The following is a 26,275-nucleotide window of genomic DNA, read 5'->3' as shown; positions in this document are numbered from 1 at the left end:
AAAGACTTCCCTGAACTTATCACAACCTACCTGAATCTGGACCACACTTTTTTTTTTATCTCTTCATAAAGTCACAGCTTTCATTTCACAGCTCTAATAGCAATACAACATGGGAATACAAACAACACTGTGAAAAACAAGGGCCTGATAAAGCCCACAGCAAAGCTATTCACTAATATTGGCATTACCTTTAGCCATGCTATTAGAGATCACACTTTATTTTTGTGCATAATAAATAAGATACAGAAAAATGTTGAAAATATATGACTCAACTATCTAATTAAAGCTGAGTAAACTAACCTAGTTAGATTTTAGATTTTCAACGAGAAATGACAAGAGTAGCTGAATATAAAGAAAAACAAAAAGAACTTTACTTTCCTATGTTAATACAGGTCAAGAGACCCTTTCTTCTCAAAAGGGTTGGTAACACCAGTTCTTAGCAATAAACATAAGGCACTTGTTTAGATTACAACATCACTCCATTTTTTCCACTTGTTTTTCTAACCCTGTTTTTCCCCCACAGTATCATTTGAAATTAATAGGATGAATGAGGCAAATGAGAGACGATCCAGTTGATACTACTCAGAGCAAGATAGTACAGTACAGTGTTTCAGGGGTGATGTCTGGACATAAAATGAACCCAGTCAAGGTCCGCTGACACCAATGTATCCACTATCAAGTAAACCTGAAAGAAAATAAAAGATTTATTCAATAGTTCCAGTAAAATTGGGTTGGAATACAATATACATGTTAGGAATTTAGCTCCTCACGGGTGGCATCTGCATCTTAAGAGTTCTGAGTACTTATGAATATTCATTCTGAGACAATCTACATCATTTGAACATTGTCAAGACAAATAGATGAATTTCATTTCAATATACAGTAGAGTTTAAACAAAATTCACACATACACCCCCTATTATATGGCTGGTACCTCCTCCAAACACCTCATTAGTGGCAGAGGTAGGACTAGTGTTCTTTCCCAACAATAAAAACTTCAGTTGCCACTCATAGGAGTTGAAAAAAAGTTTTTGTTTTTTTGCCATCTGTTAAGATGTTCCTGAGACAGGGCCAGTTAATAAAACATAACAAAGCACTGGAGTTCAGTTTGTACTTCTCTTTACATCACTACTGAACTGTTAGACTGGGATGTGGAATGCAGGTTATGTACTATGAAAGGTTGATTGTAGCACAACTGTTCAGTCAGTAAAAGGTCTTCGGCAAATTCCCTTTAGAGTATACTTTCTATAAACTACATGTTCCACAAAAAGGTCAATTATATATACAATTGATTCATTTTACTTAATCTTATTTGCTCAGATCCTGCAAATGCAATGAGAATATTAAGCCTGAGGCTAGTTCTCAGTGTATAGGTTTAACAAATTAAGGCTCATTTTCCCAATCAAAATAGTTTTTAGTTTTCCTTTTAAATTATGAGTTACATTCATAGTACCTGCCACCATCCTTGCCTTCAATGAAATCTTAATGCAGGAGCAGCATTCTACTTCATTATAGAATTTCCCTGACACCAGCACTTAGCCCCTTCTAAAAAGTTCCCATCTGCACTAGCCTTACAGCATTATTACATTGCCTCTGGCTTGCACCTCTGTTTCCACCTGTGTATTTCACAGAAGCCCAACACAGATTAGTTGAAATATTCACACAACTGTTTTTCAAAACAATTTATTGCATCATATTTGGTACCTTATGTTTGACAACAAAAAGGAAATTACATCTGTAACTGCAAGAAAAAGAAGCTGGTCTGTTATTTGGAAAAAAAAAAAAAAAAAAAAAAATCTTGGGCCCTTTAAAAATTACAAAGTCTTGGGCTTGCCTGAAACGACTGAGCAAGAAATATATTCTTAGAAATGTAGGGCTTCAAGTATTACAAACCTGTGACACTGTGGAAAAATTCCAGAGGTATCTAAACTGCAGCACTTTTTTTTCTGCATATCGTGAACAAGGCCTGCTGAGGTTTTTAACTATTAGTCTTTTGATCAGTCATAGAATGGTAGTCAGGAGTTCTGCTGTTTAACTTCAAGCCATGGTAGATTTTCCTTTTTTCACTCTTGGGTGAAAAATTCATGCTTGCTAATTAGTTGGTGCCACATCACAGTGCATTTGGTTCTTGCATTACAGTTTTAACAAGTTTGGCCAAACAATGCTGAAAGGTTTGCATTGTTGTTTTAGTTCTTCAAGTTTTAGTTAAAATTGAGACTGTTACAACTGGTTCCTTCAGTTAAAAACTGTGGTACAAGAACACCAAACTGATCATGTACAGTGAATTTTGGAAACACAAGCGTACTGAACACCTTATAGGTTTCTTATAATTTTGCTTGGTATCTATATGTCCCAGTTTCTACAACATCAAGCATCTGTTGTAGGTTTCTCTGTAAATAGTGATTCACATTGCATACTTCCTATGGTCAGAATCAACCCCGTAACAAAATCAGTCAGATGCTAAAGCCCCAACAACTCTTTGTGCTCAGTGAAAGAATCCAGTGCTAAAACAGCATTTATGCTGTCTGAGATATAGTAAAATCTCACAAGACAAATTTAAAGTAATATTTCTGCCACACACCTGCTTTGTTAGCTGTAACAGCCTCCAGATTTTATATAAATTAGTTTAAAAACATGGGTGGGTGGGTAGGAATAGGATAAGGTATCTTTTTTAACCACTCAATTTTAGCAGCTTTAATTTTTTAAGAAACTGAACCTCTATCCTGTAATGTTAGATATTTTATATATACTTTTTCAGCAGGATAAAAAACGTAAAACACTATTTGAAGGCAAGAACATTTACTCCTCTCATTCTGTGTAAGTTAGAGCAATGCAGCAGGTGCGTGACAAAAATATTATATACTAGATATGGTCCAAAGTCATTCCATTTGCTTGTTTAGTGATGTTCAAATTTCATTGGCCAGTTCTTCAGCTTCTGCAGAACTATCTCCATTAACTGTGATCTTCATATCCTCTTCATATCCAGGAGGCATGAAAGCCAAAGCATAAGGAAAAAGCTTATGACAATTTGCTCTATAAACTTCAGCAGCTTCTTTACAGTCTCCTAGGCTACCATCACACAAGGCTTCCAATACCTCCATACATGTCTAAGGAAAGAAAACAAGTCATGTTATAACTGGTCAAAAAAAGGTTCTTACTGTGAATTTATTAGACATTTCAACAGCAAGAGATTTCTAAAATAAGAAATAAATACACATATTTAGCTATTTACTCCTGGATATACATTCTATTAGAATGTTCTTCAAGGGCTAATTTAACCATTTCTCCAGAATTGCAGGATTTATACAAAAGGCTAAGCAGGGATGACTGTAGAAACCGGAATGGGACTATGGTGAGGCAAGCAAGGTATACAGGGTGCTATATTTAAAAAGTCGCTCACTCTCAGCATGTGAATGACCTTAGGCAGCAATGTTACCTCAGCCTAGCCTGGCCCTGGGTATAAACATCTAGATTTACAATGCCAATATCAATTACTGCACGTATGCCTTTTAATATTTTTGAAAGCTTAGAACCAGCCAGCAAACTCAAACACTGTATTCAACCTTGTGTTCAAATTAAAGAGCATCTTAAGGCACATCCAAAAACTAAGCAGAAAAGAATGTCTCAAACATGAAATGATTATTTGCAAGAAAAATTAGTTCATGAAAACGAGTAATTCTTTCAACCAAACCCCTAAGTAAGTCTGCTTCTTATCTTTTTTGTTGATTCATGTTGACTTGCATTTCTTATATTTGCTTTCTTAATATTTTCACTTAGAAAATGCTACTTAGTTTCCAGATACAAAAATCCCTACAAACTTTGCCAGGTTACAAAGCAACTTAAATCCAGGTTACAAAGGACCTAGGTTAGAACTTTAAATCCAGGTTCTAATCTAAATGGTACAACTAACAAGTCTAACTTTTCTTTCTTAAAGATACTGCCTTCAATTTGCTATTATATGAATATATTAATAACTGTCTTTCAGCATATACATGTTTATCTGGCAAATTATAACATGAGGTAGCTATCCATTTGTTTCTAGTTTAAACTACAGTATTTTACAATATACCCATATTAACTTTTATTTAACTTAATCTCATATTGTATTACAAGTTACAAAATAAGCATTTTTATTTAGCCCCTAGTAAATACATCTTTCTTTATTTTGAGAAAGGGTCTTGCCCTGTCGTCCATACTGGAGTACAGCGACACAATCACAGCTCACTGCAGCTCCAACCTTTCAGGTTCAAGTGATCCTCAAATCTCAGTCCCCCAAGTAGCCGGCAATACAGTGCCACCACATCTGATTTTTTTTTTAAGAGATGGGGTCTCATTATGTTGCCCTGGCTTGTCTTGAACTCATGAGCTCAAGTGATCTGCCCACTTTGGCCTATCAAAGTGCTAGGATTACAGGCCATGAACAACAACGCCTAGCCGAAATACATCTTAAACATGTTAGAATCTTCACTGAGACCACTGCTTGCTCAGAAATGCAGATATGAGGTGAAATCCAAAAATGACTATGGAATATATATATGATTTTATTAAAACATATTTCTTAAAAAGTTATTTCAAGCTACAGATGTGAAACTAGTTACTGAATACCAAGTAGCCTAAATAAATTTTAAGATAAGTTGTTTCTGATCCAGGTTCATAATGATTTAAAGAACAGTGTGTATAAATAACCAGTGATTTCTATTGGTGAAAAAAGTTCAGTATTCTTACAGAGAGATTATGAAAAACTCTTTACCTGGAGGTTTCTGTTAGTGAGAGATTCATCAAGTGTTGTTGCCAACTCTATAGCTCGCTTCTGACTAGAAGGATCTAAATAATATACCATTTTGGCAGCTAAATGAGAGGGAAATGGGAAATTTATTTCAAGGTAAAACCAACATCTTATCCTCTACTTATTTAAATATAAAAGGCAAACAAGATACATGTGCACAGAGGATGTGGCACTTTATTAGAAGAATGGGAACAACTACTTGAGACACTGTTATTCAAAAAATAATAATTCTAAGGGGATTAGCTTAACCATTCAAAGTAAGAGAATGATAGAGGTATACCACGTATATCTACCCAATAAAATAGAATGTATATGCAAAACATGCACAGTAAAGGAGACTATGAAGAAACACAAGCATTCTAGTAATACTTGTCTTTTTGTGGTGGGACCATGATAGTCTTCTTTCTGAAATAAGCAGAATAATTTGGAGGTTGGGGGACTATCCTGTCTTGACAGTGTGAGCCAAAATGCTGAATTCAGGATTCCACAAAGACATACAAAGCTGCTGGGCTTAAGCCAGGTATTTGAAAAGTACTACCTATGTGGTCCCATAAAGGTCAGATTTTGGCTCATTGGCACAGACCTTTGCCTTAGGTTTCTCACAAACTGTGAAGATAATTTCAGGTGTTTAGCATTGTCAAGTCTGATACCTACATAAGAATGAGAAATGGAAGAGGATGGTCCTGTCTGAGTGAATTTTAAGACCCCAAAGATGAAAGAAGAAATTAAAGAAAACTCTACCTTCATTTTATGATATACATTCAAGTTCAGTTACACTTGCTTCTTTGTAATGCCAATGCTGAACCAGAAGAGGCTACTGACCTTGATCTGTAGTCATTATTTTGCCGTAAGAAATTTAAAAATGTATAGAAAGCGCGCGCGTGTGTGTGTGTTTGTTTTGCTTTGAAGCAGGGTCTCATTATGTTGCCCAGACTGGTCTCAAACTCCTGGGCTCAAGTGATCCTTCTGCCTCAGCCTCCTGAGTAGCTGGGACTACCAGTATGTGCCACTGTACCCAGCTTAGGAAGCTTATTTAAGCTGCCTGTTTTCATAGGATCACAATGTAACATATACACATTGCCACTTCCATTCTAAAAATGTGTACCTTATATTATTGTTGATTCATTAAAATTACTGAAGTTGTTTTAGAAGGCTAAGAAAAGATAAAATAAAGTGATTACCTGATAATCTGTGTGGCAATGAATCAGAATTCCTTTTCAGAAAAGTTTCATTAAAATTCTTTGGATTCGTTGCTCCAAAAAGACGATTCATTTCTTGTTTTAATACTGTTCTAACTGTATCCGGTAAATCTTTACTTTCACACACTGCTGAATAAATTAAAAATAAAATCTTAGCAGTTGAATACTCTGATAAAGTTTACAAAAGTTTGTTTTTGTTTATGTTTGAGACAGGGTCTTGCTCTATCACCCAGGCTGGAGTACAGTGGCACAACCATGGCTCACTGTAGCCTCAACCTTCCAGGCTCATGCAATCCTCCCACTTCAGCCCCCCAAGTAGCTTGGACTTCAGGTGTGCACCACCACGCCAGGCCTGTAGGAGTTAAATTACTTAATGATGAAGCCAATGAAACACGGCAATTATATACAAAAACAATCTACTGATAATTTAACATTTGCAAAAAGAGCTTACCTATATAAATCGACTGATTGATTGAGACAGACAAGGTTTTACTGCCACCTAAGCTGGAGTGCAGTGGCACAATCATGCCTCACTGCAGCCTGAACCTCCCACGCTTCAGTGATCTGCCCACCTCAGCCTCCTGAGAAGCTGGAACCACAGGTGCAAGCTACCATGTCCAGATAACTTTTCTATTTTTTTGTAGAGATGGGGTTTCACCACGTTGCCCAGGCTGGTCTCAAACTCCTGGGCTCAAGAGATCTGTTTGCCTTGGCCTCCCCAAGTGTTGGGATTGTTGGGCATGAGCCATCATGCCCAGCAATATACATTTAAAAGAATATATGTCAGCAGAACAATCTAGTGTTCTAAAGGCGTTCAAAGAATTTTATTAACACAAGATTCATTTCCAAAAAGGAACTGTAAGCAAAGTAGATGAAAAAACATGTAGTTTCACAGCCTTCTAAACCCCTAGAGCTGCCCTCCTCGACCTTAAGGTCTGCAAAGCAACAACCTACCTGGTAAATAGTATCACAGCAACTATGTAATGCTGAAGACAACAAATTTTCCTCACCCTTTCTATCTTCCTCTATACCCAAGTAAAGCACATGTGTTTCAATTAAAAACAAAACAAAATATGGTTGATGTTATTGACCTTTATTTCAGAAACTATGTATATTGAGCTATCACTATATAATAAACTCCCAACGACCACCAAAGCATTTTCCTGTTAATAAATAGGCTGGGCACGGTGGCTCACGCCTGTAATCCCAACACTTTGGGAGGCCAAGGCGGGTAGATCACTTGAGATGAAGAGTTTGAGACCAGCCTGGCCAACATGGCGAAACCCCATCTCTACTAAAAATTAAAAATTAGCCTGGCATGGCGGTGTGCGCCTGTGGTCTCAGCTACTCAGGAGGCTGAGGCAGGAGAACAGCTTGAACCTGGGAAGTGGAGGTTGCAGTGAGCCAAGCTCATGCTACTGCATTCCAGCCAGGGTGACAGAGTGAGACTCTGTCTCTAAATAAATAAATAAATAAATGCACTGTTGTCATCATATTCCCAGGCCTTGGGATTTAGAGAAAGCAGACCCTAATTCCTCTGGATTGAATCCAAGTTACGCTTTGTTTCATTATCATTTTGGTATAGAGAGTCTGGAGCTTTGAAGTTAGTAGACTTGGGTATGGATCCAGGCTCGGATAAGTCATAACCTCTCTGAACCTATTTCTTGTTCTATAAAACTGGGGTGATATCTAATCTAAAAGGTTTACAGTAAGGAAAAGCTACTGTGTAAAAGTGCTAATTATGTAATAGGGGTGTAGTCAATAAATCATAGTTACTATTTTTATCATAGTGTGAAAACATTAAGTAGATTTTCCTTATGGCTGGGAACTATGGTGATGGCTTTCAAATTTTCACTTCAGTTGGGTATTTGTACTGAGACAAATACATATTCCTTATCCATACCTTATGTGAAGCAAAAGTTTCACAGAACACTTACTGTGCGTAACATATGCTGATTTTTTTCTACACTATTCTATTTCGATTTGGGGTTTTTGAGTGCTGGTAATGACCCACTATCCTGCCAATGGATCATTAATCTAAGTTTAAAAAATATAATGAACTCAGTAGGAAACATCTTCTAAGTGAAATATTCTATGCATAATTATTAGTTGAATAATTCACTGACATGCTCTTTGTTGGTTAAATAGCATTTCTTCTATTATTCTATAAAACTGGGTGGTTCAAGTAAATGAGCTATAGTGAAATACTTTAGCTTAACTTATGGCTGTACTTTCAACTTGGTTTTGACAATTTATCAATACTTGTTTTTCAGTGGAGAAGCAGGAATAGAGAGAGAACAGGAAGCAAAGTTATTAAAATAGGTTACAGCCAACTGCAATGAACATTAATTATCTCAAAAAGTATGTATCTTCTGTACAATAAAAATTATTTACATGGGCCTTGTTGGTTTGCCTGAAAAGCTTTCAGGATACTTTACATGTAGAAAGTATCTGCATTGTTTGTATCATAGTTGATGAAGACAGGGATAGGCAAGGGATTTTTATGGTTTTCATTATCTTTTTTAACTTGTTTTAATCAGATTAAACAATCTCCCAGAAAAATTAAAACTGCGGAAAAAAAAAAAACTCTACAAAATTAGAAGCAAATAACTTCACTAATAGCTGATTCCAAAAAGTTTGAGGCCTACTAATTTTCTCCTAAACTTTTCTGGATATTTTCTTGGAAATTACAGTTCCAGACAACTAGAATTGTAACTTCCAGGAAAATATCAATTACAAAAAGGATAAAAAAATTCTACTGCAGTAAAACCCAGAATGTCCTATGGAATTCTGTGTAATGAAATTTTACGTGTACCTTTAAGAAAATGTCACAGATTATCAGATGTCCATTTACTGCTAAAGACTAGTGGACAGGGGAGAAAAACTCTAAAAAGCCTTTGAATGTGATAAAACTGACAAAAAACATCAAGGCCTCAGGAAAGTATAAAATCCCCTACTAACTCAATTACCTTCCACGAAAGAGTAATAAGTCTTGGGAATCAAGGAAAATAACTGATGGGCGAGAAGAGGAATAAAACCTTTTCTAAGGCGCTTTTGATTTAGGTCTTTTGACATCTTAAACTGGAATGTTTGGTTCATGCTATTAGCTTATTAACAGAACGAATAAATTAAGCAAGCACCAATGGTTAAAACGCACAATGAAAAGGTGGCTGATTCTTAGCAAAAGGGACTGTGCAGGGTTCTCAGGCTAGCTAGCATTGTCAATAATTTGGGTAGAAAATGTTCTTATTTTGTGTGAGGTAATGACTGTTCACTACTAGGTTACAGCACAACCTAGTAAGTGATTACAACTCAAAATGGCAAAATAAATGAGAAAATTAAACAAAGCTTAAAAAAATAAAAAATTTAATTAATAATTTAATAAGTATTAAACAAGGTTTAAATAATAAACAATAAATTAGATTATTAAAGAAGGTTGGAGGAGAGATACATAAGTATAAAAAAAATCTCTGCAGATAAAAGAAAAATGAGTTTAAGACCTAAGTTTCACTGTAGATCAAGGCAGCCAGTGCTAATTTTAAAAGCACTTAGGAGAATATAAACATTTAAGAAAATAATAAGACAAATAGAATATATAAGCGCCTATCTTTTACTTAGCACTGACCAGAAATATAATTTAATTGTTTTAAGTCCTAAAACTTTAAAATTTAAAATCATAAAAAAACTTTCAAAGGGTATTAAATCATTCTCATAATAAGACAAAGACAGTGCTCCTATATGGTAAATAATTGCATGTGGCATTTAGTAATAACATTGTTTTAAACCAACATATTCTAGAGATTTGGAGGGTGCCAGTAACCATGCTAAAATCCACATTCATTCAGCAAAGTTTCCACAACTGATGAAATAGGTGTGGAGGCACTGTTTTCCTCCATACTCTCCAGAAAGGTGTCTGTGAGGGTTTCTTTGTAAAGAAGCAGTTACAACAGTGTATCTTAACATGACAAATGTATTCCTGAAAATTTACTTCTAAATTAAATATTTTTTTAAAGTACCAAGTATTTTAGTTAAAGAAACCCTTGGGGTATAACAAATATGCTACTATTTGGATATCTGTATTTTCACATATGCCTTTATTTTCGAAAAAGGCAATGAAGCGGTCTACCCAACTTCTTAAAGGCCTTTAAGAGACAGCTCTTTACCACTGCAAATAATCACAACCTAATTTCATTGCCTAAAGTCAGTCAAAATTAGATCACTTTGTAAAGTGATGATTTCAGCTGAACACACAGAGCAATGGGAATAGCCAGTATAGATACTCAGTAGTTATAACTATTAATCATTCTACGCCCATGTGTATTTTAATTTTCAGAAACCAACTGTTGAAAGAAAACACTCATGTTAATCAATCTACATAATGATTATAAGCAAATACATTTAAATACGTCACTTTACATTTGTATTTCCAAAGAAAGTATCTAACTCAAAAGGATTTAGGTTATTTTACTACCTTTCAGGAAAACATGTATAAAGTATATAACAATGTGTATGTTATTTTTGAAAATGCTTCATTTTGAAAATACTTTACATATACTCCATCTTAACTGAGAATAAATTTAAACTATTATTTATATCCTTAATTTTCTGACCCATGATTGCAAAGTTATTTTTTATACTCCCCTCCCAAAAAAAAAACTAAAGAGAAACAAACTACTAAATACAGCAATTCTCTCTTTTACTTTCTATAATATGGTTATATTATTACTTTCATAATTTTTAAAAATTGAGGAAAAATACTTCTACAATTCAGTTTTTGTAACACAAATTAGTTTTTGGACAAGTGTAAGTATAATTTAAGTCTAATCTTTCTTGAAAGTCAAAACGATGTGTTTTTTTTGTGTGTTTTTTTTTGTTTTTGAGACGGAGTCTCACTCTGTTGCCCAGGCTGGAGTGCAGTAGCATGATCTCAGCTCACTGCCACCTCCGCCTCGCAGGTTCAAGCGATTCTCCTGCCTCATCCTCCTGAACAGCTGGGACTACAGGCATGTGCCACCATGGCCGGCTAATTTTTGTATTTTTTGGTAGAGACGGGGGTTCGCTATGTTGGCCAGACTGGCCTCGAACTCCTGACCTCAAGTGATCCGCCCACCTCAACCTTCCAAAATGCTGGGATTACAGGTGTGAGCCACTGCACCTGGCCAAAATGATGTTCTAAATTGGGATAATTTAGCATTTTTTTGGTGATTGGGATGCCTGATTTAATTTCCTCAGTTTTAAATGTATGGAGTTGGCAATGAGATAGTAAATATTATTTCCAAATTCTATAGATTATTCTGTTAAAGGTTCTATTTCTCCCCCACCAGTCACTTAAAAATCCAAACAATAACAATACGACCTGACTACAGGAGTACTTTATTATAAATTTACAGTTTTTACAGTAGAAAAAACAATATGAAGATGTGGGCTGTAGTCACTGTTGTGTTACTAAGTTTCTATCTATGACACCTAGAATAAGTCATCTTTTAAGGTCTCAGATTTTTCCCACTGTGAAATGAGAGACAATTACTGTAACATTCTACCATTCAGGGTCTAAAATTCTGTAGTTCTACTTTACAGTAAAACTAATATAAAACTAATTGATCTGATTGCCAAAATATTTGAAGACACAGATAATTGTTTTAAAGTAACAAAAAGGTTTATGACTTGAATTGTGCTAAGAAAATATAATTCATGCAAATTCAGATCTACAATACAGATAAATAAGGAGAAAACAGTCCATTTCAAAGAGATTCTTCAATTTTAAAACAATTTACTAAGAAGTTTTACATAACGAAATATGGTTCAAAATTTCAACTTACATGTAACTTTTTAGAAACAGAAACAAAGATGATTCTCAAATATCTGGACTGAATAATTCTATGTCAAAATCAGGTAATACTTGTATCCTTAAAATAAAAACATTCATCATAAAGAAAACAGCTCTGCTTTTCCCTTAGCTAATTTAATATGTGACAGCTTTAAAATCATTTGGTTTATGATAAACTTGTACAGACCACTTATACCATCACTATCAACCACTGTATCAAATACTTAAGTAATGGAAAACAAAAACATACCAGTACTAAAGAGACGAATCATACACTCATGAAGCCAGGGATGACTAGAATCAATAGCAAATGCCCTCTTTACTGATTGTAGCATCAAAAGAAACTTTTCTATAAAAAGAGAAAGTAAGATATATTTTGATCATTGGATAAGAGGCCTCCTTTGGAGGGCCAAGATTTCACAAATAGAAAAAGTAAATTTAGAGTCAATCACATCAGAACCACAAACATGATTGAGGCAAACGATTTTCCTCAAATTTAGCAACATTAGTTAATATTTTTCACATAACATTCTTTAAGAAAAAGGGTTTTGTGAAATGTAGAAAATTTAGGTGGCATTTAGCAATATTTAATGACATATAAGCAAAGAAAATTTGAAGTGCCTTCATTTCCTAACCTCCTTAATTTCTTTTCTTTTTTTTTTTTGAGACGAAGTCTCGCTCTGTTGCCCAGGCTGGAGTGCGGTGGCGCAATCTCCACTCACTGCAAGCTCCGCCTCCCGGGTTCACACCATTCTCCTGCCTCAGCCTCCTGTGTGGCTGGGACTACAGGCGCCCGCCACCGCGCCTGGCTAATTTTTGTATTTTTAGTAGAGACGGGGTTTCACCGTGTTAGCCAGGATGGTCTCGATCTTCTGACCTCGTGATCCACCCATCTCGGCCTCCCAAAGTGCTGGGATTACAGGCGTGAGCCACCGCGCCCGGCCCTTAATTTCAAAATAAAGCAACCTTTCCCACTACTTAGAAAATTTCATTGTGTATATTTGAAGGTGTTCTTTTATTTTGTGACAAGTGAAACAGCTTCCCTTCTGTTTGACTGTTCCTCTCCTGTCAATTCGTGACTCCTCCTTTCTCCTCTAAAGGTAGAATAGTTACCAAGGTTGTATTTACAGTCATTCTCTGATCTTTCCCTATGCTATCCCCACTCCCATTCCCTGTATTTCCCAAGATTCAGTAGTATCTCCACCTGTTATATGGAAATTTGCACTTGAATACCAGTCCACTTCCAAGTTTTATCTATAACCACCTCTTTGATAAAACTTTCCTAATTTGGTACCATTTTCCCAATATCAAAGTTCAAAACCCCAGTCTCTTCTCCTAATGCCCTTTCCCTTGTCCCCAATACTAAAAAAGCCAAAAATACGGTCATGCCTTTGTCATTACCAATTCACACAACTGCAGTGGGTTCCCAATGCTGGGGTCCTTTAGAGCTTAGGACACAGCCAAGAAGCCAACTGAATGGGGCTTCAGATTGCCCTTCCCTACTTTAAGTAGAGCAGCTTTTGAATTTTATACTTTGGGGTTCCATTTAAGAATTTTTTTTAAAGGGGGAGTTGTATTAACTGTTAAAAGTTTGAAAATTATTGGACTATTTATTAAACTTATTTTCCACATTATAACATAGTAATTGTGGGAAGTAAAAAATACAGTAAATATTTTAATCACTCGAAATTCTATCAAGAGACAATTTGTTATCTTTTGATCTATTTCTTTCCAGCCACTTCTATATTAAGCACCTATGTAAATATATTAATAAAATTTCAATTTATAGGTAGTTCTGTATCCTATTTTGGAATAATATAGCAACTTTTCCCCAACATCATTTACTTCTGATAAACATGACCTTTTATTTTTTTTTGAGACAGAGTCTCACTCTGTTGTCCAGGCTGGGGTGCAGTGGCCGGATCTCAGCTCACTGCAAGCTCTACCTCCCGGGTTTACGCCATTCTCCTGCCTCAGCCTCCCGAGTAGCTGGGACTACAGGTGCCCAACACCTTGTCCGGCTAGTTTTTTGTATTTTTTAGTAGAGACGGGGTTTCACCGTGTTAGCCAGGATGGTCTCGATCTCCTGACCTCGTGATCCGCCCATCTCGGCCTCCCAAAGCACTGGGATTACAGGCTTGAGCCACCGCACCTGGCCAACATGACCTTTTTTTTTTTTTTTTTTGAGATGGAGTTTCGTTCTTGTTGCCAAGGCTGGAGTACAATGGCATGATCTAGGCTCACCACAACCTCTGCCTCCCAGGTTCAAGTGATTCTCCTGCCTCAGCCTCCTGAGTAGCTGGGATTACAGGCATGCACCACCACACCCGTCTATTTTTTGTATTTTTAGTAGAGACAGGGTTTCTCCGTGTTGGTCAGGCTGGTGTCAAACTCCTGACCTCAGGTGATCCGCCTGCCTCAGTCTCCCAAAGTGCCGGGATTACAGGCATGAGCCACTGCGCCCAGCCAAACATGACTTTTTAAATGGATGCTCATATAGAGATGTACCATGTTATTCAATTTCCTTTAGTAGGTAAATTGTTTAGAGCAACACCTTCTCTTTGATCTTATTAAACAGTTTCCCTTTCCTTTAATATGTATCACCTTTGTGATGAACTCTTTTTTCAATTAACCACTAGGATAATATTAACTCAGTACTCTAAAATCTTATTATCTACTATATATATATTCTAAGCATTCTAAACCTGGAAACCAAGACCCTTCATTATCTTTTACCTGCTCCAGGCAATTCAGACAACCTCAACATTATTTACATGTTTTCTTAACAGATACTCTTGCCTTCTATGTATCTTTTCCTTTAGAAATATAATCCATCCCTCAAGATCCAGACCCAACATTTTATCTTCTATTTATAACAATAGCTAATAATAGCTAACATTTATTTAATGCTTACTATACACCAGGTACTAGGTCTAAGCTCTGTGTATTAACTAATTTTATCCATACAATTATCAGTTCTTTGAACCATATACACGGTAATTACATCTGACCTGAATCCTAGTTATGTATGTACATCTACCATTGATTCTAATATCCTGAAAGAAGTGATCGTATCACTACATCTCCCTACACATTCTGTTCATAGCAGGCATTTCTCTGAGAAAGCTGTGTTGGCATTTGCTAAATAATCGTACAGTGGTAAGGCTATCACAGTTGGGTGACTATACCTAAGAAATACAGTGATCAGTTTTATCAGGGCCACTGTACCCTAATTGCCTACCTTTCCTAAAGTAAATCTCAAAGGCAAAAAGATGAGTCTCTATCTTGTTCTTCACCAAGTTCTTCAACGGTGTTAAAAATTTAATAGCTTCTTCCAATGGAGTTTCAACCTAACAAAAATAAAAGATATTATACAAATGAAAGTAAGGTTCTTGGGGAATGTGATTTTATTCTACTAAAATTTCTTATTTTTAAAAAATAAAACCACTTACCAGTCACCCGGAAAAATACTGTCATATTTTAACCTCCCATAACCTAAACAAAGGGGATTTTGAATTCTAGAATTCTTAACTGATTTTTAACCCCAGATACTATATTATTGCTGGATAGAAACTACCCAAAAAGAAGGAAGTAGATAAAATAGAACCAGAGAAAGAAAGACAGAAAGAGAAACAGGTCAGATAGCCAAGGGGGAAAAAAGAAGAGATGTGAACTAGGATAGGAGAAGTACAAAGGAAACTATAGAGACCATGACAGAATGAGTGAATGTTCTTTATAATTCAAACAAAATAAAGTATAATCAAGCTATTCAAAATCATACACTATCCATTCTGTCTTGCTTTGTTCTATAAATTCTATAGGAATTCATATTTATTCAAATGACATTAATATTGAGGTGGCTTTTAAAATATTAATATTTATAGAACTGTGTTCCTACCAATTTTTTATTAATTACATAAATGTCATAGTAATTATATACTTGTAATCATTACTAGGCAGGTATAATGCAATTGTGCTACTATTCTGAAACTCCTGGACTGAATATTGAGACAAGATTATTCCCTGTCTTATCTCAGGTAGGGCTGAAGACCACCACCATATTTATCAGAAGGGCACTGAACATCTGGATTCTATATCTGCCTTCTCTCATCACAGAGGCAGTAACAATTTACCCTAATGGAAAATGAATTTGCAATCTGGTCAACGTGCCTCTGTCAGTACGGTAATTGTGGTTTCACCAAAACAGCTTCTGGGCAAGAAAATTGTTTCACTGCATTAAAAACAAAAAAAAAAAAGAAAAGCAATGAAGTGAATTCTATGGGATTCACCATGTCCTAGTGTGTAAAGCAGCTGACCTTACATGACAATAAAATAACCCATTAAAAGCCCAGCTCTAGTGTCAGAATGTTTTCTTTCGAAGGATACATGTTCTAAACCAGAACCAGAAATTAATATATGGCTCTGTCACTCTAATAACTATGGATTCAGGAACCAAGAGATAGAAAATAAAGGCCCTCATAGGTATGACTTCCCCACACATTTGCACATATTTTACTTCTTGCTCCCATGACTCCATATTCTACTATATAGGAATTTCTGGTACAAAGGGAGAAATATTTGTATCAGATAAAGGCAGAGAACTGGAAACCAAACCTGCCACCTAGCTGTATCATGGTTTCATGCCTCTAGGGTACAGATTGAAATGAGGGTCAGTGTATTGACCAGGGTAATTTACTATCACAGAGATATGGCTGCTATTACAAAGGGAAACAAGGACTATAGGGCAGGTGAATCAATACAAGTATTTATATTTAGTTAAATCAAGTACTTGAACTTGGAGACAGGAAACAGATAAATTAATTCTGTCTCCAACTTTAATAAACAAGAACATATTCCCCCAAAGGAGATCTGGGTTGGGTTTGATATTGCGATATGTAGTCTCAGTCTCTGTTTACCTCTCATAGATAAGACTTTGTCAGGGTAAATCTAAGTGTTTAAATATACGTAGATAACCACAAGAAATCTAACTACACTCTATATTTACTCATACATCGTGCAGAACAAGGTTTTATATATACATGGAAGCATGTAATCAGAAATGCAAGTCTAAAATCAGTATTTCAGGAAAAAAAAGTCAAAATATCCCTTGAAAATCCTTTAAGCTGAAGATAGGCAGATATAAAAATATAAATACTTTGTATTACGTGTATGAAAACCATGTTTTCAATACCAAATTAACAATCATCATAGCAAGATGTTCACACCAAGATAAGCACACAAGAACTGAAATGGACTGTGGCAGTCATGCCTCCCATCTCACAGTCAGCTGGGGTCCAGCGTTCACTGAGGGAAATACTGGATAGAATTAACCATCATTATGCATACTATTCTTTGTCTCCCTTAAAGAAAAAATTACATCCAGTCACGAAGAGTTGAATTCACTTAGGTTAAATGCATGTAGGATAAGACTGCACCGCACTTAATGGGCAATTTAAGACACTTCCAAGGGCAATTTTAATCATATGCAATTTTTAAACTTATAAACTGACTTGAAATCTAATCCTCATATTAAGATATGTTGTAAAGGAGTATATCTCTCTAGCATAGCAACTCCCAGCACAGCAACAGAAAGTTTAAAATGATTCAACTTTTTAAAGAAAGAATACTGTACTAAGGAATCATAGCCTTTGGAAGGAAAAGTGTATATACAACAGGGAAAAAAAATGCTAGGCTGGGTACGGTGGCTCACACCTGCAATCCCAGCACTTTGGGAGGCTGAGGTGGGCATATCACTTCAAGTCAGGAGTTCGAGACCAGCCTGGCCAACATGGTGAAACTCCGTCTCTACTAAAAAATACAAAACAATTAGTGGGCGTGGTGGCATGTGCCTGTAATCCCAGCTACTGGAGAAGCTGAGGCAGGAGAATCACTTGAACCTGGGAGGCGGAGTCTTGCAGTGAGCTGAGATCACGCTACTGCACTCCGGCCTGGGCGACAGAGTGAGATTCCATCTCAAAAAAAAAAAAAAAAAAAAGCTGAGTGAAGGCAAGGAGGAATATAGGATGACTGCTACAAAAGGGAATTCATAAATACCAATGCCTCATGGTAAGTTGGAGAAACAAGTGATACAGCTTCTGCCAAGACCTGAGATTTATACTCAGTTGACTGAATGCTGACCTTACTAATTCCCATTTTCCTTTTCTCCTTCTTTACTGGAACTACTGCTAATTTAATAATGCTTTGATTTTATTTTATATAGTCATGTGCTACATAACGATGTTTTGGTCAACAATGAACTGCATAAGTGGTCCCATAAGATTATAATGCCCTATTTTTAGGGCATTTTAGTAACACACCTACTTACCATGTATCACAATTGCCTACAGTATTCAGTACAGTAACATACTATACAGGTTTGTAGCCTAGAAGCAATCAGCTATACCATATAGCCTAAGTGTGTAGTAGACTTTACCATCGAGGTTTGTGTACATACACTCTATGATGTTCGCACAACAAAATGACCCAAGGCGGGTGTGGTAGCTCACACCTGTAATCCCAGCACTGTGGGAGACTGAGGTGGGTGGATCCCTTGAGCCCAAGAGTTTGAGACCAGCCTGGGCAACATGGTAGAATCCCATCTCCATAAAAATAAAAATAAATTAGCCAAGCATGGTGGTGAGCACCTGTAGTGCCAGCTACTCTGGAGGCTGACGTGAGAGGATCAGTTGAGGCCAGGAGGAAGAGGCCTAGGTGACAAAGCGAGACCCTGTCTCAAAAAAAAACAAAAGAAAGCAACAAAATCACCCAAGCATGCATTTCTCAGAATGTATCCCTGTTAAATGATGCATGACTGAATATTATCCTGAACTGGTGACACTAAATTTGCTATTTACCACATAGAAGAAAGCTGAAATACAGGACCACCAAAAAAAGGAGGGGTTGAGGGGCGGGGGAGACACTATATACCGTAGAGCCAGACTTGGCAGACAGCTCTTAAAATAACCTACAAAGCCACTCCTAGTTATGATGGCTTGGTAAAATTTGACACTGTTACCACATTGAAGATCTTGGTAAGTATAGATGCTTTTAGACAGGGGCATCTTGGAGGAAGTTAGCTGAAGAAGAAAAGGGTCTTATGTACCTAACAGGTAAGAATAATATGTACTGAGGAGCAGTTCATGAAAAAGGGTACCTTGCACTAAGCTGCTTCCAAACAAAGCAGTCAGAAGCACTGTTTGTAGCCATTACTTTGTTCTCAGACTCTACAATCATGGCTACAAATAATTAGACCACAGGTTGTTATCTGGCTTGAAGGCAATTATGACACCCTGGACACAAGGAAAACCTAACAGTCTTTAAGGAAATCTAGTACAAGAATTCCGCTCTGTAGGTGTACTCTTTATTAAACAGTAACTAAATAATCAAAAGAGATCCTCTCCTTAAGAAATACATGAAAACATGAAGAGGTATAATGAAAAACGTCATTAAGGAAAATCATGGGATAAAGGGAAAAGCAAGTAGACAAAGTGATGACAGCAGCAGGCAGGCAGTGAAGGTGGTAAAAGTAGTAGTAATAAAGTGGGGGCATAAAGATAGAAGGTCTAAAGTTTAAGTCCTATGCCCTGAATGACTGAAATTCTCCGAGGTCTGAAGGTCCATTTTCTTTGCTTTCTTGTTTCCCTGTGTAGTCTTCCAATAAATTCCCAAGAATAAAAAGGTATTGTGTTTGTTCCTAGCAGGTATACAATTATTTGTAAAAAGATGTCAATAAATCCTTGTAGAATCCAACTAGATGTTTCTATATTTCGTGTGTGTGTGTGTGTGTGTGTGTGATATTTTTCTTTTTATTTTTTTAAGAGACAGTCTTGCTGTGTCTCCCAGGCTGGAGTGCAATGGCTATTCACAGGCATGATCATAGCTCACAGCGTTACTGCAGCCTCAAACTCCTAGATTCAAGTGATCCTCCCACCTCAGCCTCCAACACAGTTGGAACTATAGGCACATGGCTATATTTCACATAGCAATATTACTATGTCTATGTGATATTACTGTCCACCTGCTCTGGTGAACAGAATTCTAAACATATTCTCCAACTCTATTTGTTTGGCATTATAATTTTCCTTGGTGGCATTATAATTTATAATTTGTTTGGCATTATAATTTTCCTTAATTAAAGTCTGGGGCGATTGCTTACTATATTGCTTTAACATAACAAATTATGCAATTATTTTCACACAAAGCAGGAAGATGTCTAGGGTCAGAAGAAAGGACAAAGGAATGTTATTAATCAAAATGGTTCATGTGACAATGAATACCTTGGTTTCAGCTTAATGGTTAAAACCAGCAGGTCAGATTTTGGCCTGGGGAAAATATTTATGGCCTTAGGCTAGAAAAGAAATAATGTAAACTGACAACATAGGTAGTGGGAGATACACGTATAGTCCTCAGTTTTTAACAAACTCAATTTAGCCTAGACATAAAAACTTGCATGTTACCACTGTAACAGACACTAGATGCTTTACATATATATTTTTTCTCCAGTCCTAAATAAGGATTTTCTTAGTTCCATTTTATAGATGAAAAAACCATCAGAGAGGTTAGACAGTGTCCAAGGGCACACAGTGAAACTATAAGAGCTAACATCTGGACCCAGATCAGAATGACTCAAAAGCCAAAATTTTTTCCGCCATACTATACTACATGACTTTGGAACAGGATCATTATCTCAAGTTTTAAACATGAAACACGATCAGAAACAAAATATTAAAGAAAGAATACTAAAAAATAAAATAATTTTTGGCTCTAAAATCTATAATCACATTGGTCAAATAAAACAGTATGAAAATGACAACAGCTGGTCATAAAATGTCACTCAATTGTGCTAAACACTATTAAGTACCTTGGCCAGTTTCTCTGGAATAAGTTCTTCTTTTGGACCTCCAATTTCCTCATCATCATCATCCTTCTTCTTTTTCTGATTTCTCTGTTGCTTTTCTTTTTCTGCATTTTTTTTCTCTTCTTCTATCTGGGCTTTCTTTTGAGCTCTTCTTTGTTTATTACGTAACTTCTTTAGCTCTTTGTCAGACATGTTTGCTGCAGGCAATAAGTTAATAAAATTAACAAGCATGTTAATCAGATTAGTAATTTTAAGTATTATTTGATATTACCAAACTCCCATTAAAAAATACTGCATGAGGCTGGGCATGGCGTCTCATGCCTGTAATCCCAGCACTTTGGGAGGCCGGGGTGGGCAGATGACCTGAGGTCAAGAGTTCAAGACCAGCCTGGTCAACATGGTGAAACCCCATCTCTACTACAAATACAAAAATTAGCGGGGTGTGGTGCGCGCCTGTAATCCCTGCTACTCAGGGGGCTGAAGTAGCATAATTGCTTGAACCCAGGAGGCAGAGGCTGCAGTGAACCAAGATCACACCACTGCATTCCAGCCTGGGAAACAAGAGCGAAACTCTGTCTCAAAAAACAAATTTAAAAAAATATTGCACGGTATGGACGTAAATGTCCCTATATGTACATAGACCTTTTATTTATTTATTTTTGAGACAGAGTCTCACTCTGTCACCCAGGCTGGAGTACAGTAGCGTAATATTGGCTTACTGCAACCTCTGCCTCCCAGGTTCAAGCAATTCTCCTGCCTGAGCCTCCCGAGTAAATGGGATTAACAGGCACGCGCGACCACGCCCGGCTAATTTTTGTATTTTGTATTTAATATTTTGTATTTTTAGCAAAATACACCATGTTGGTCAGGCTGGTCTCAAACTCCTGACCCCCTGATCCGCCTGCCTCGGCCTCCCAAAGTGCTGGGATTACAGGCGCGAGCCACCACGCCCAGCAGTACGTACCCTTTTAATGGTTCAACATCAGATAGGAAACAATGGAACCACTTCAGAAAACTTTCTTGAAACCACATGGGGTATGCATGTAAACCACATGGCATATGCATGTAAACAAATGATCACAGCAAAACATACAAGTTAAACAGCAATATCAAAGTATTTGCAATCTATGAATATAACAAGCTGTTGCATATCTCTATGGCTTCAGAGGACTATGCTCTCTTATTATGCCTTCTCTAACCTGGCCAAACAATTATTCATTCTCTCTGTGCTGCCACTACGGCTAATATATTTTGCTTGTCACAATAGTTTGTTTATACAGTTGTCTCTCTTTTAAGCTATGAGCTCTCTGGTAAAGGAGCTCCTGTGTCATTTGTAACCTTCTTATTTTCATGGCCTAGCAGCATGCTGAAACATACAAACAACACTCAAATATTTGTTAACAGAATAAATGAATAACTCTACAGTAAATTAAAAATTTAATATTGAAAATTAACAATATCCCTAGAAGTATAAACTATCGAATGTCTCAAAAGACTGGAAATCACTGACAAATATGCTACAATATAGTGAAAAATTTATATTATTTTGATTTCCAGGAACAAATTTGAAAGGTATGTAACATTAATATTAGGACATAAATGGTCTATAGGTTCCTCCTTGCTTTCTCTTGGATCATTCAGAGGACGCCAGCTTATGAGGAAACTCAATCAATCTTATGGAAAGACCAATGTGTGGCCAAGAACTGATGCCTCTGGCCATGCGAGTAAGCCATAATGGAAGGAGATCCTCCAAGCCAAGTCGATCCTTCAGATGCTCCAGCTGGCAACTTTCTTTTTTAAAATATAAATAGAGACAAGGTCTCACTATGTTGACAAAGCTGGTCTCGAACTCCTAGACTCAAGCAACCCACCCACCTCAGCTTCCCAAAGCATTAGGACTACAGGCATGAACCACCGTGCCCAGCCAACATCTTGACTTCAACAGCCTGAGAGACCCAGAGTCTTCCGAAACATACAGCTAAGTGACCTCTGGATTCCTGACACACAGTAACAGTCAGATAATAAATGATTGCTATTTAAAGCTGCTATGTTTTTGAGTAATTTGTTTTGCAGCAATAGATAAACAATATAAATTTTGGTACCTGGACATGAGATACTGCTGTAACAAAAACCTAAAATGTGGGAGTAACTTTGGAGTGAGGGAGTTGCAAAAGGTGGACACTTTGAGTAGGGCTTTAGTGGAAGTTGGAAGAGCCTTGGACTATTCATAGAAGTCTAGACTTGGGGGAGGCTGCAGGTGAGTCCTTAAAATGAAGTGAAGGATATGTTATAGCCACAGAGTAGCAGAAAGTTTAGCAAGTGTTATAAAATGTGTCAAATGAACTCAGTGAGCTAACTAACTAACTGAAGGGATTTTTAGGCAAAGTGCCCAGGAAAAATGCAAGAGGAAAAAGAAACTAAAGAAAAGAGACAGGGGCTTGATGGTTTTGAAAACTCTCAGTCTCTCCAGAAATGGCTTGCTGGGCAAAGATCAAACCCAGGGAATTGTCAGGAAAACAGGTCAAGAGGGAAGGCAAAGGGCTTGGCATTACAATCTTTTGTTACTCAGAATATGGTGGTGCCTCACTAGTTAGTCTGAAGAAAGGCTCTCTAAAAATTTTAAGAGTATGACTCACAGATTCTCTCAAACAATAAAACTTCTAAGAAACTTAAGGGTGTTCTCCCCTCCATAGAAGCTCAAGGTACACGTGGATTCCAGTAAGACTCATGAAAGATTCATGATGTTTATTCTATGGGCAGAAATAGTAAATCTGGATGGAAAAGAACGACAGCACAAAGTGAAAAGAGGTCTTTAGACTCACAACATTTTACTGGCTGGAAGAATACTGAAAAACTACTCAGTTGCAAACAAATGTTAACTTCAGAAAGAAAAAAAGGATAATTCAGAAAGTGGAAGCAGGAACTCAGAGGGCAGGGCCAAGAGCCATGGAAAATTATTCTAGTCTTGGGTCCTCATCAAAGAACTATTAAGCCATGCCCCACTGGACTTGAGGATGGACGCAGTAACTCCTGTGTGCCTCCTAATAATGTCTACAGTGGTTGTCCTATGCCTGTCTCATTTTATATTGGGTGTGTAGTTGATAAATAACTTGTAATTTTAGTTCACAGGATTTCATATTAAAAGAACTATAATTGAAAAGCCACACTTAAGGTTAAAAATAAAAAATAAAACACTTATACTCAAGGAGCTGCTTCAGTACCTGTACCTGATTTACATGACAAGATTCTGAACTTTAAGCTAATGTTACAATGGGATAGACTTCTGAAAGCCTTGAAAAGGCTAACTATATTTTGCATATAAGAATAATGTAAGCTGGGCGTGGTGGCTCATGCCTGTAATCCCAGCACTTTGGGAGGCCAAGGCAGGAGGATCACTTGAGCTCAGGAATTTGAGACCAGCCTGGGCAACATAGCAAGACCTCACCTCTACAAAGAATTTTTAAATTAGTTGGGTGTGGTGGCATGTGCCTGTAGTCCTACCTACGTGGAGGCTGAGGTTGGGGGACTGGCTGAACCCAGGAGTTTGAGGCTGAATGAGCTATGACTGAGTCTCTGCACTCTAGCCTGGAAGACAGAGTGAGACCCTGTCTTAAAATTAAAAACAAACAAACAAACAAAAAACCCAAAACAATAATGTAACCAAAATGCAGACGATGACAGTTAAAAATTATGTCTACAAATTCTTCCATTCTACTCCCCTCAAATAGGTTGTGCTTGGTGACTCTCTTCTGACCAATTAGAATATGAAGGAAGTAATGGCGTGATATCAGGTGAACAGAACATTAAAAAGGTGTTGTGGCTTCTGCCTTTCTCTGTCATCATTAGCTGCCATGTCTTCAGAAACTAGAAACTCTACAGAGAGACTAAGAACTAAGGTCTCATGCCAACAGCCAGGTTGAGTAAGTCATCTAGGAAATGGATCCTTTCAGTCCTAGCCAAGCCTTCCAGTGATGGTAGGCCCATCCAAAATCTCAACGACAACTTCATGAGAGACCCTGAGTCAGTGACTTAGACACTTCTGAATTCCTGACCCAAAAAAAGGGTTATTTTAAGCTGCTAAATTTAGGGATTAATTAATTTATTTTTTTTTTTTTTTTTTTTTTTTTTTTTTTTTTTTTTTTTTGAGACGGAGTCTCGCTGTGCTCCCAGGCTGGAGTGCAGTGGCGTGATCTCGGCTCACTGCAAGCTCCGCCTCCCGGGTTCACGCCATTCTCCTGCCTCAGCCTCCCAAGTAGCTGAGACTACAGGCGCCCGCCACCACGCCCGGCTAGTTTTTTGTATTTTTAGTAGAGACGGGGTTTCACCATGTTAGCCAGGATAGTCTCGATCTCCTGACCTCGTGATCCACCCGCCTCGGCCTCCCAAAGTGCTGGGATTACAGGCTTGAGCCACCGCGCCCGGCGGGATTAATTTATGATGCAGCAATAGATAACATATAGCCAACGAAAACAAATGCATTATTTATCTTTTTCCTAGCGAAGAATCCCATAATACTAAAACAAAAAGCAAAAAACAAAAAAATTCTAATAGAGACCAAAAAATTACATTCTGGAAACACAAAACTATAAATGGATGGCAACATAAGCATTGATCTTTTTAACGACTGGTAAAATAATTGCTACCAATTGTAGCCTTGCTACATGATAGATACAATGCATACCTTGAATTTTTTCTTTCTTTTTTTCTTTGAGATAGGATCTCACTCTGTCACCCAGGCTGGAGTATAGTGGCGAACATAGTTCACTGCAGCTCTGACTTCCAGGGCTCAAATGATCCTTCCACTCCTGCCTCCTAAGCAGCTAGAACTGCAGGTGCTCACCACCATGCCTGTTTTGTTTGGTTGGTTGGTTGGTTGGTTGGCTGGGGGTTTTTTTGTATTTGTAGAGACATTTGTTTCACCATGTTGCCCAGGCTGGTCTCGGACTCCTAGACTCAAATGATCCACCTCCCTTGGCCTCCAAAAGTGCCACTGCACCCAGCCCAGTGGTGTGTGCCCAGCCCAGTGGTGTGTGCCACTGCACCCAGCCCATACCCCATACATTGTATTTCATTTGATGTCCTCAACAACCTCATGAATTAGAGTATAATATTATTTTACATATGAGAAAACTGAGGTTTCAGAGGAAAATAACTCAGTCATGGTAAAAGGCAGAGCAAGGATGTAAATCTACTTCACTTGGACTCCAAAGTCTAGGCTTCTTCTATGCTATACTAAACTCCAGATGATTAAAAAGCCAAATGTAGGTCGGCATGGTGGCTCATACCTGTAATCCCAGCACTTTGGGAGGCCGAGGTGGGCGAATCACCAGGAGTTCGAGACCAGCCCGACCAACATGGAGAAACCCCGTCTCTACTAAAAATACAAAAATTAGCCGGGAGTGGTGGCGCATGACTGTAATCTCAGCTACTCAGGAGGCTGAGGCAGGAGAATTGCTTGAAACCAGGAGGCGGAGGTTGCAGTGAGCCAAGATTGTACTGCACTCCAGCCTGCGTGAAAAGAGTGAAACTCCATCTCAAAAATAAATATTAAACTTTATCATGAAGCATTAGAAGTACTACCTCTATAGAAAAAAAGGCAGCAAGCAC

At 37.4% G+C, this 26,275-nt stretch overlaps 1 protein-coding gene across 2 annotated transcripts in view; it reads right to left on the bottom strand.

Moving 5' to 3' along the window:
- Window positions 1-347: 347 nt before the first annotated feature.
- Window positions 348-26,275, bottom strand: part of NAA15 (N(alpha)-acetyltransferase 15, NatA auxiliary subunit) — a 92,570-nt gene continuing 66,642 nt past the window's right edge. The window contains exons 15-20 of one of the 2 annotated variants that reach the window (XM_025385047.1): window positions 20,672-20,865; window positions 15,053-15,161; window positions 12,062-12,160; window positions 5,967-6,113; window positions 4,750-4,847; window positions 348-3,106 (exon numbers count right to left, since the gene is read on the bottom strand). In XM_025385047.1, coding sequence (XP_025240832.1) covers window positions 2,906-3,106; window positions 4,750-4,847; window positions 5,967-6,113; window positions 12,062-12,160; window positions 15,053-15,161; window positions 20,672-20,865 — 848 coding nt within the window. In that variant the 3' untranslated portion in view covers window positions 348-2,905. The remainder of the gene's footprint in view (window positions 3,107-4,749; window positions 4,848-5,966; window positions 6,114-12,061; window positions 12,161-15,052; window positions 15,162-20,671; window positions 20,866-26,275) is intronic. The other variant, XM_025385048.1, reaches the window with a different exon arrangement.

This window comes from Theropithecus gelada, chromosome 5, assembly GCF_003255815.1.
Source record: "Theropithecus gelada isolate Dixy chromosome 5, Tgel_1.0, whole genome shotgun sequence".
In the NCBI taxonomy this organism is placed as follows: Eukaryota; Metazoa; Chordata; class Mammalia; order Primates; family Cercopithecidae; genus Theropithecus; species Theropithecus gelada.
The sequence above is the reverse complement of the archived record's forward strand: the minus strand, read 5'-3'. Positions and strand labels throughout refer to the sequence as shown.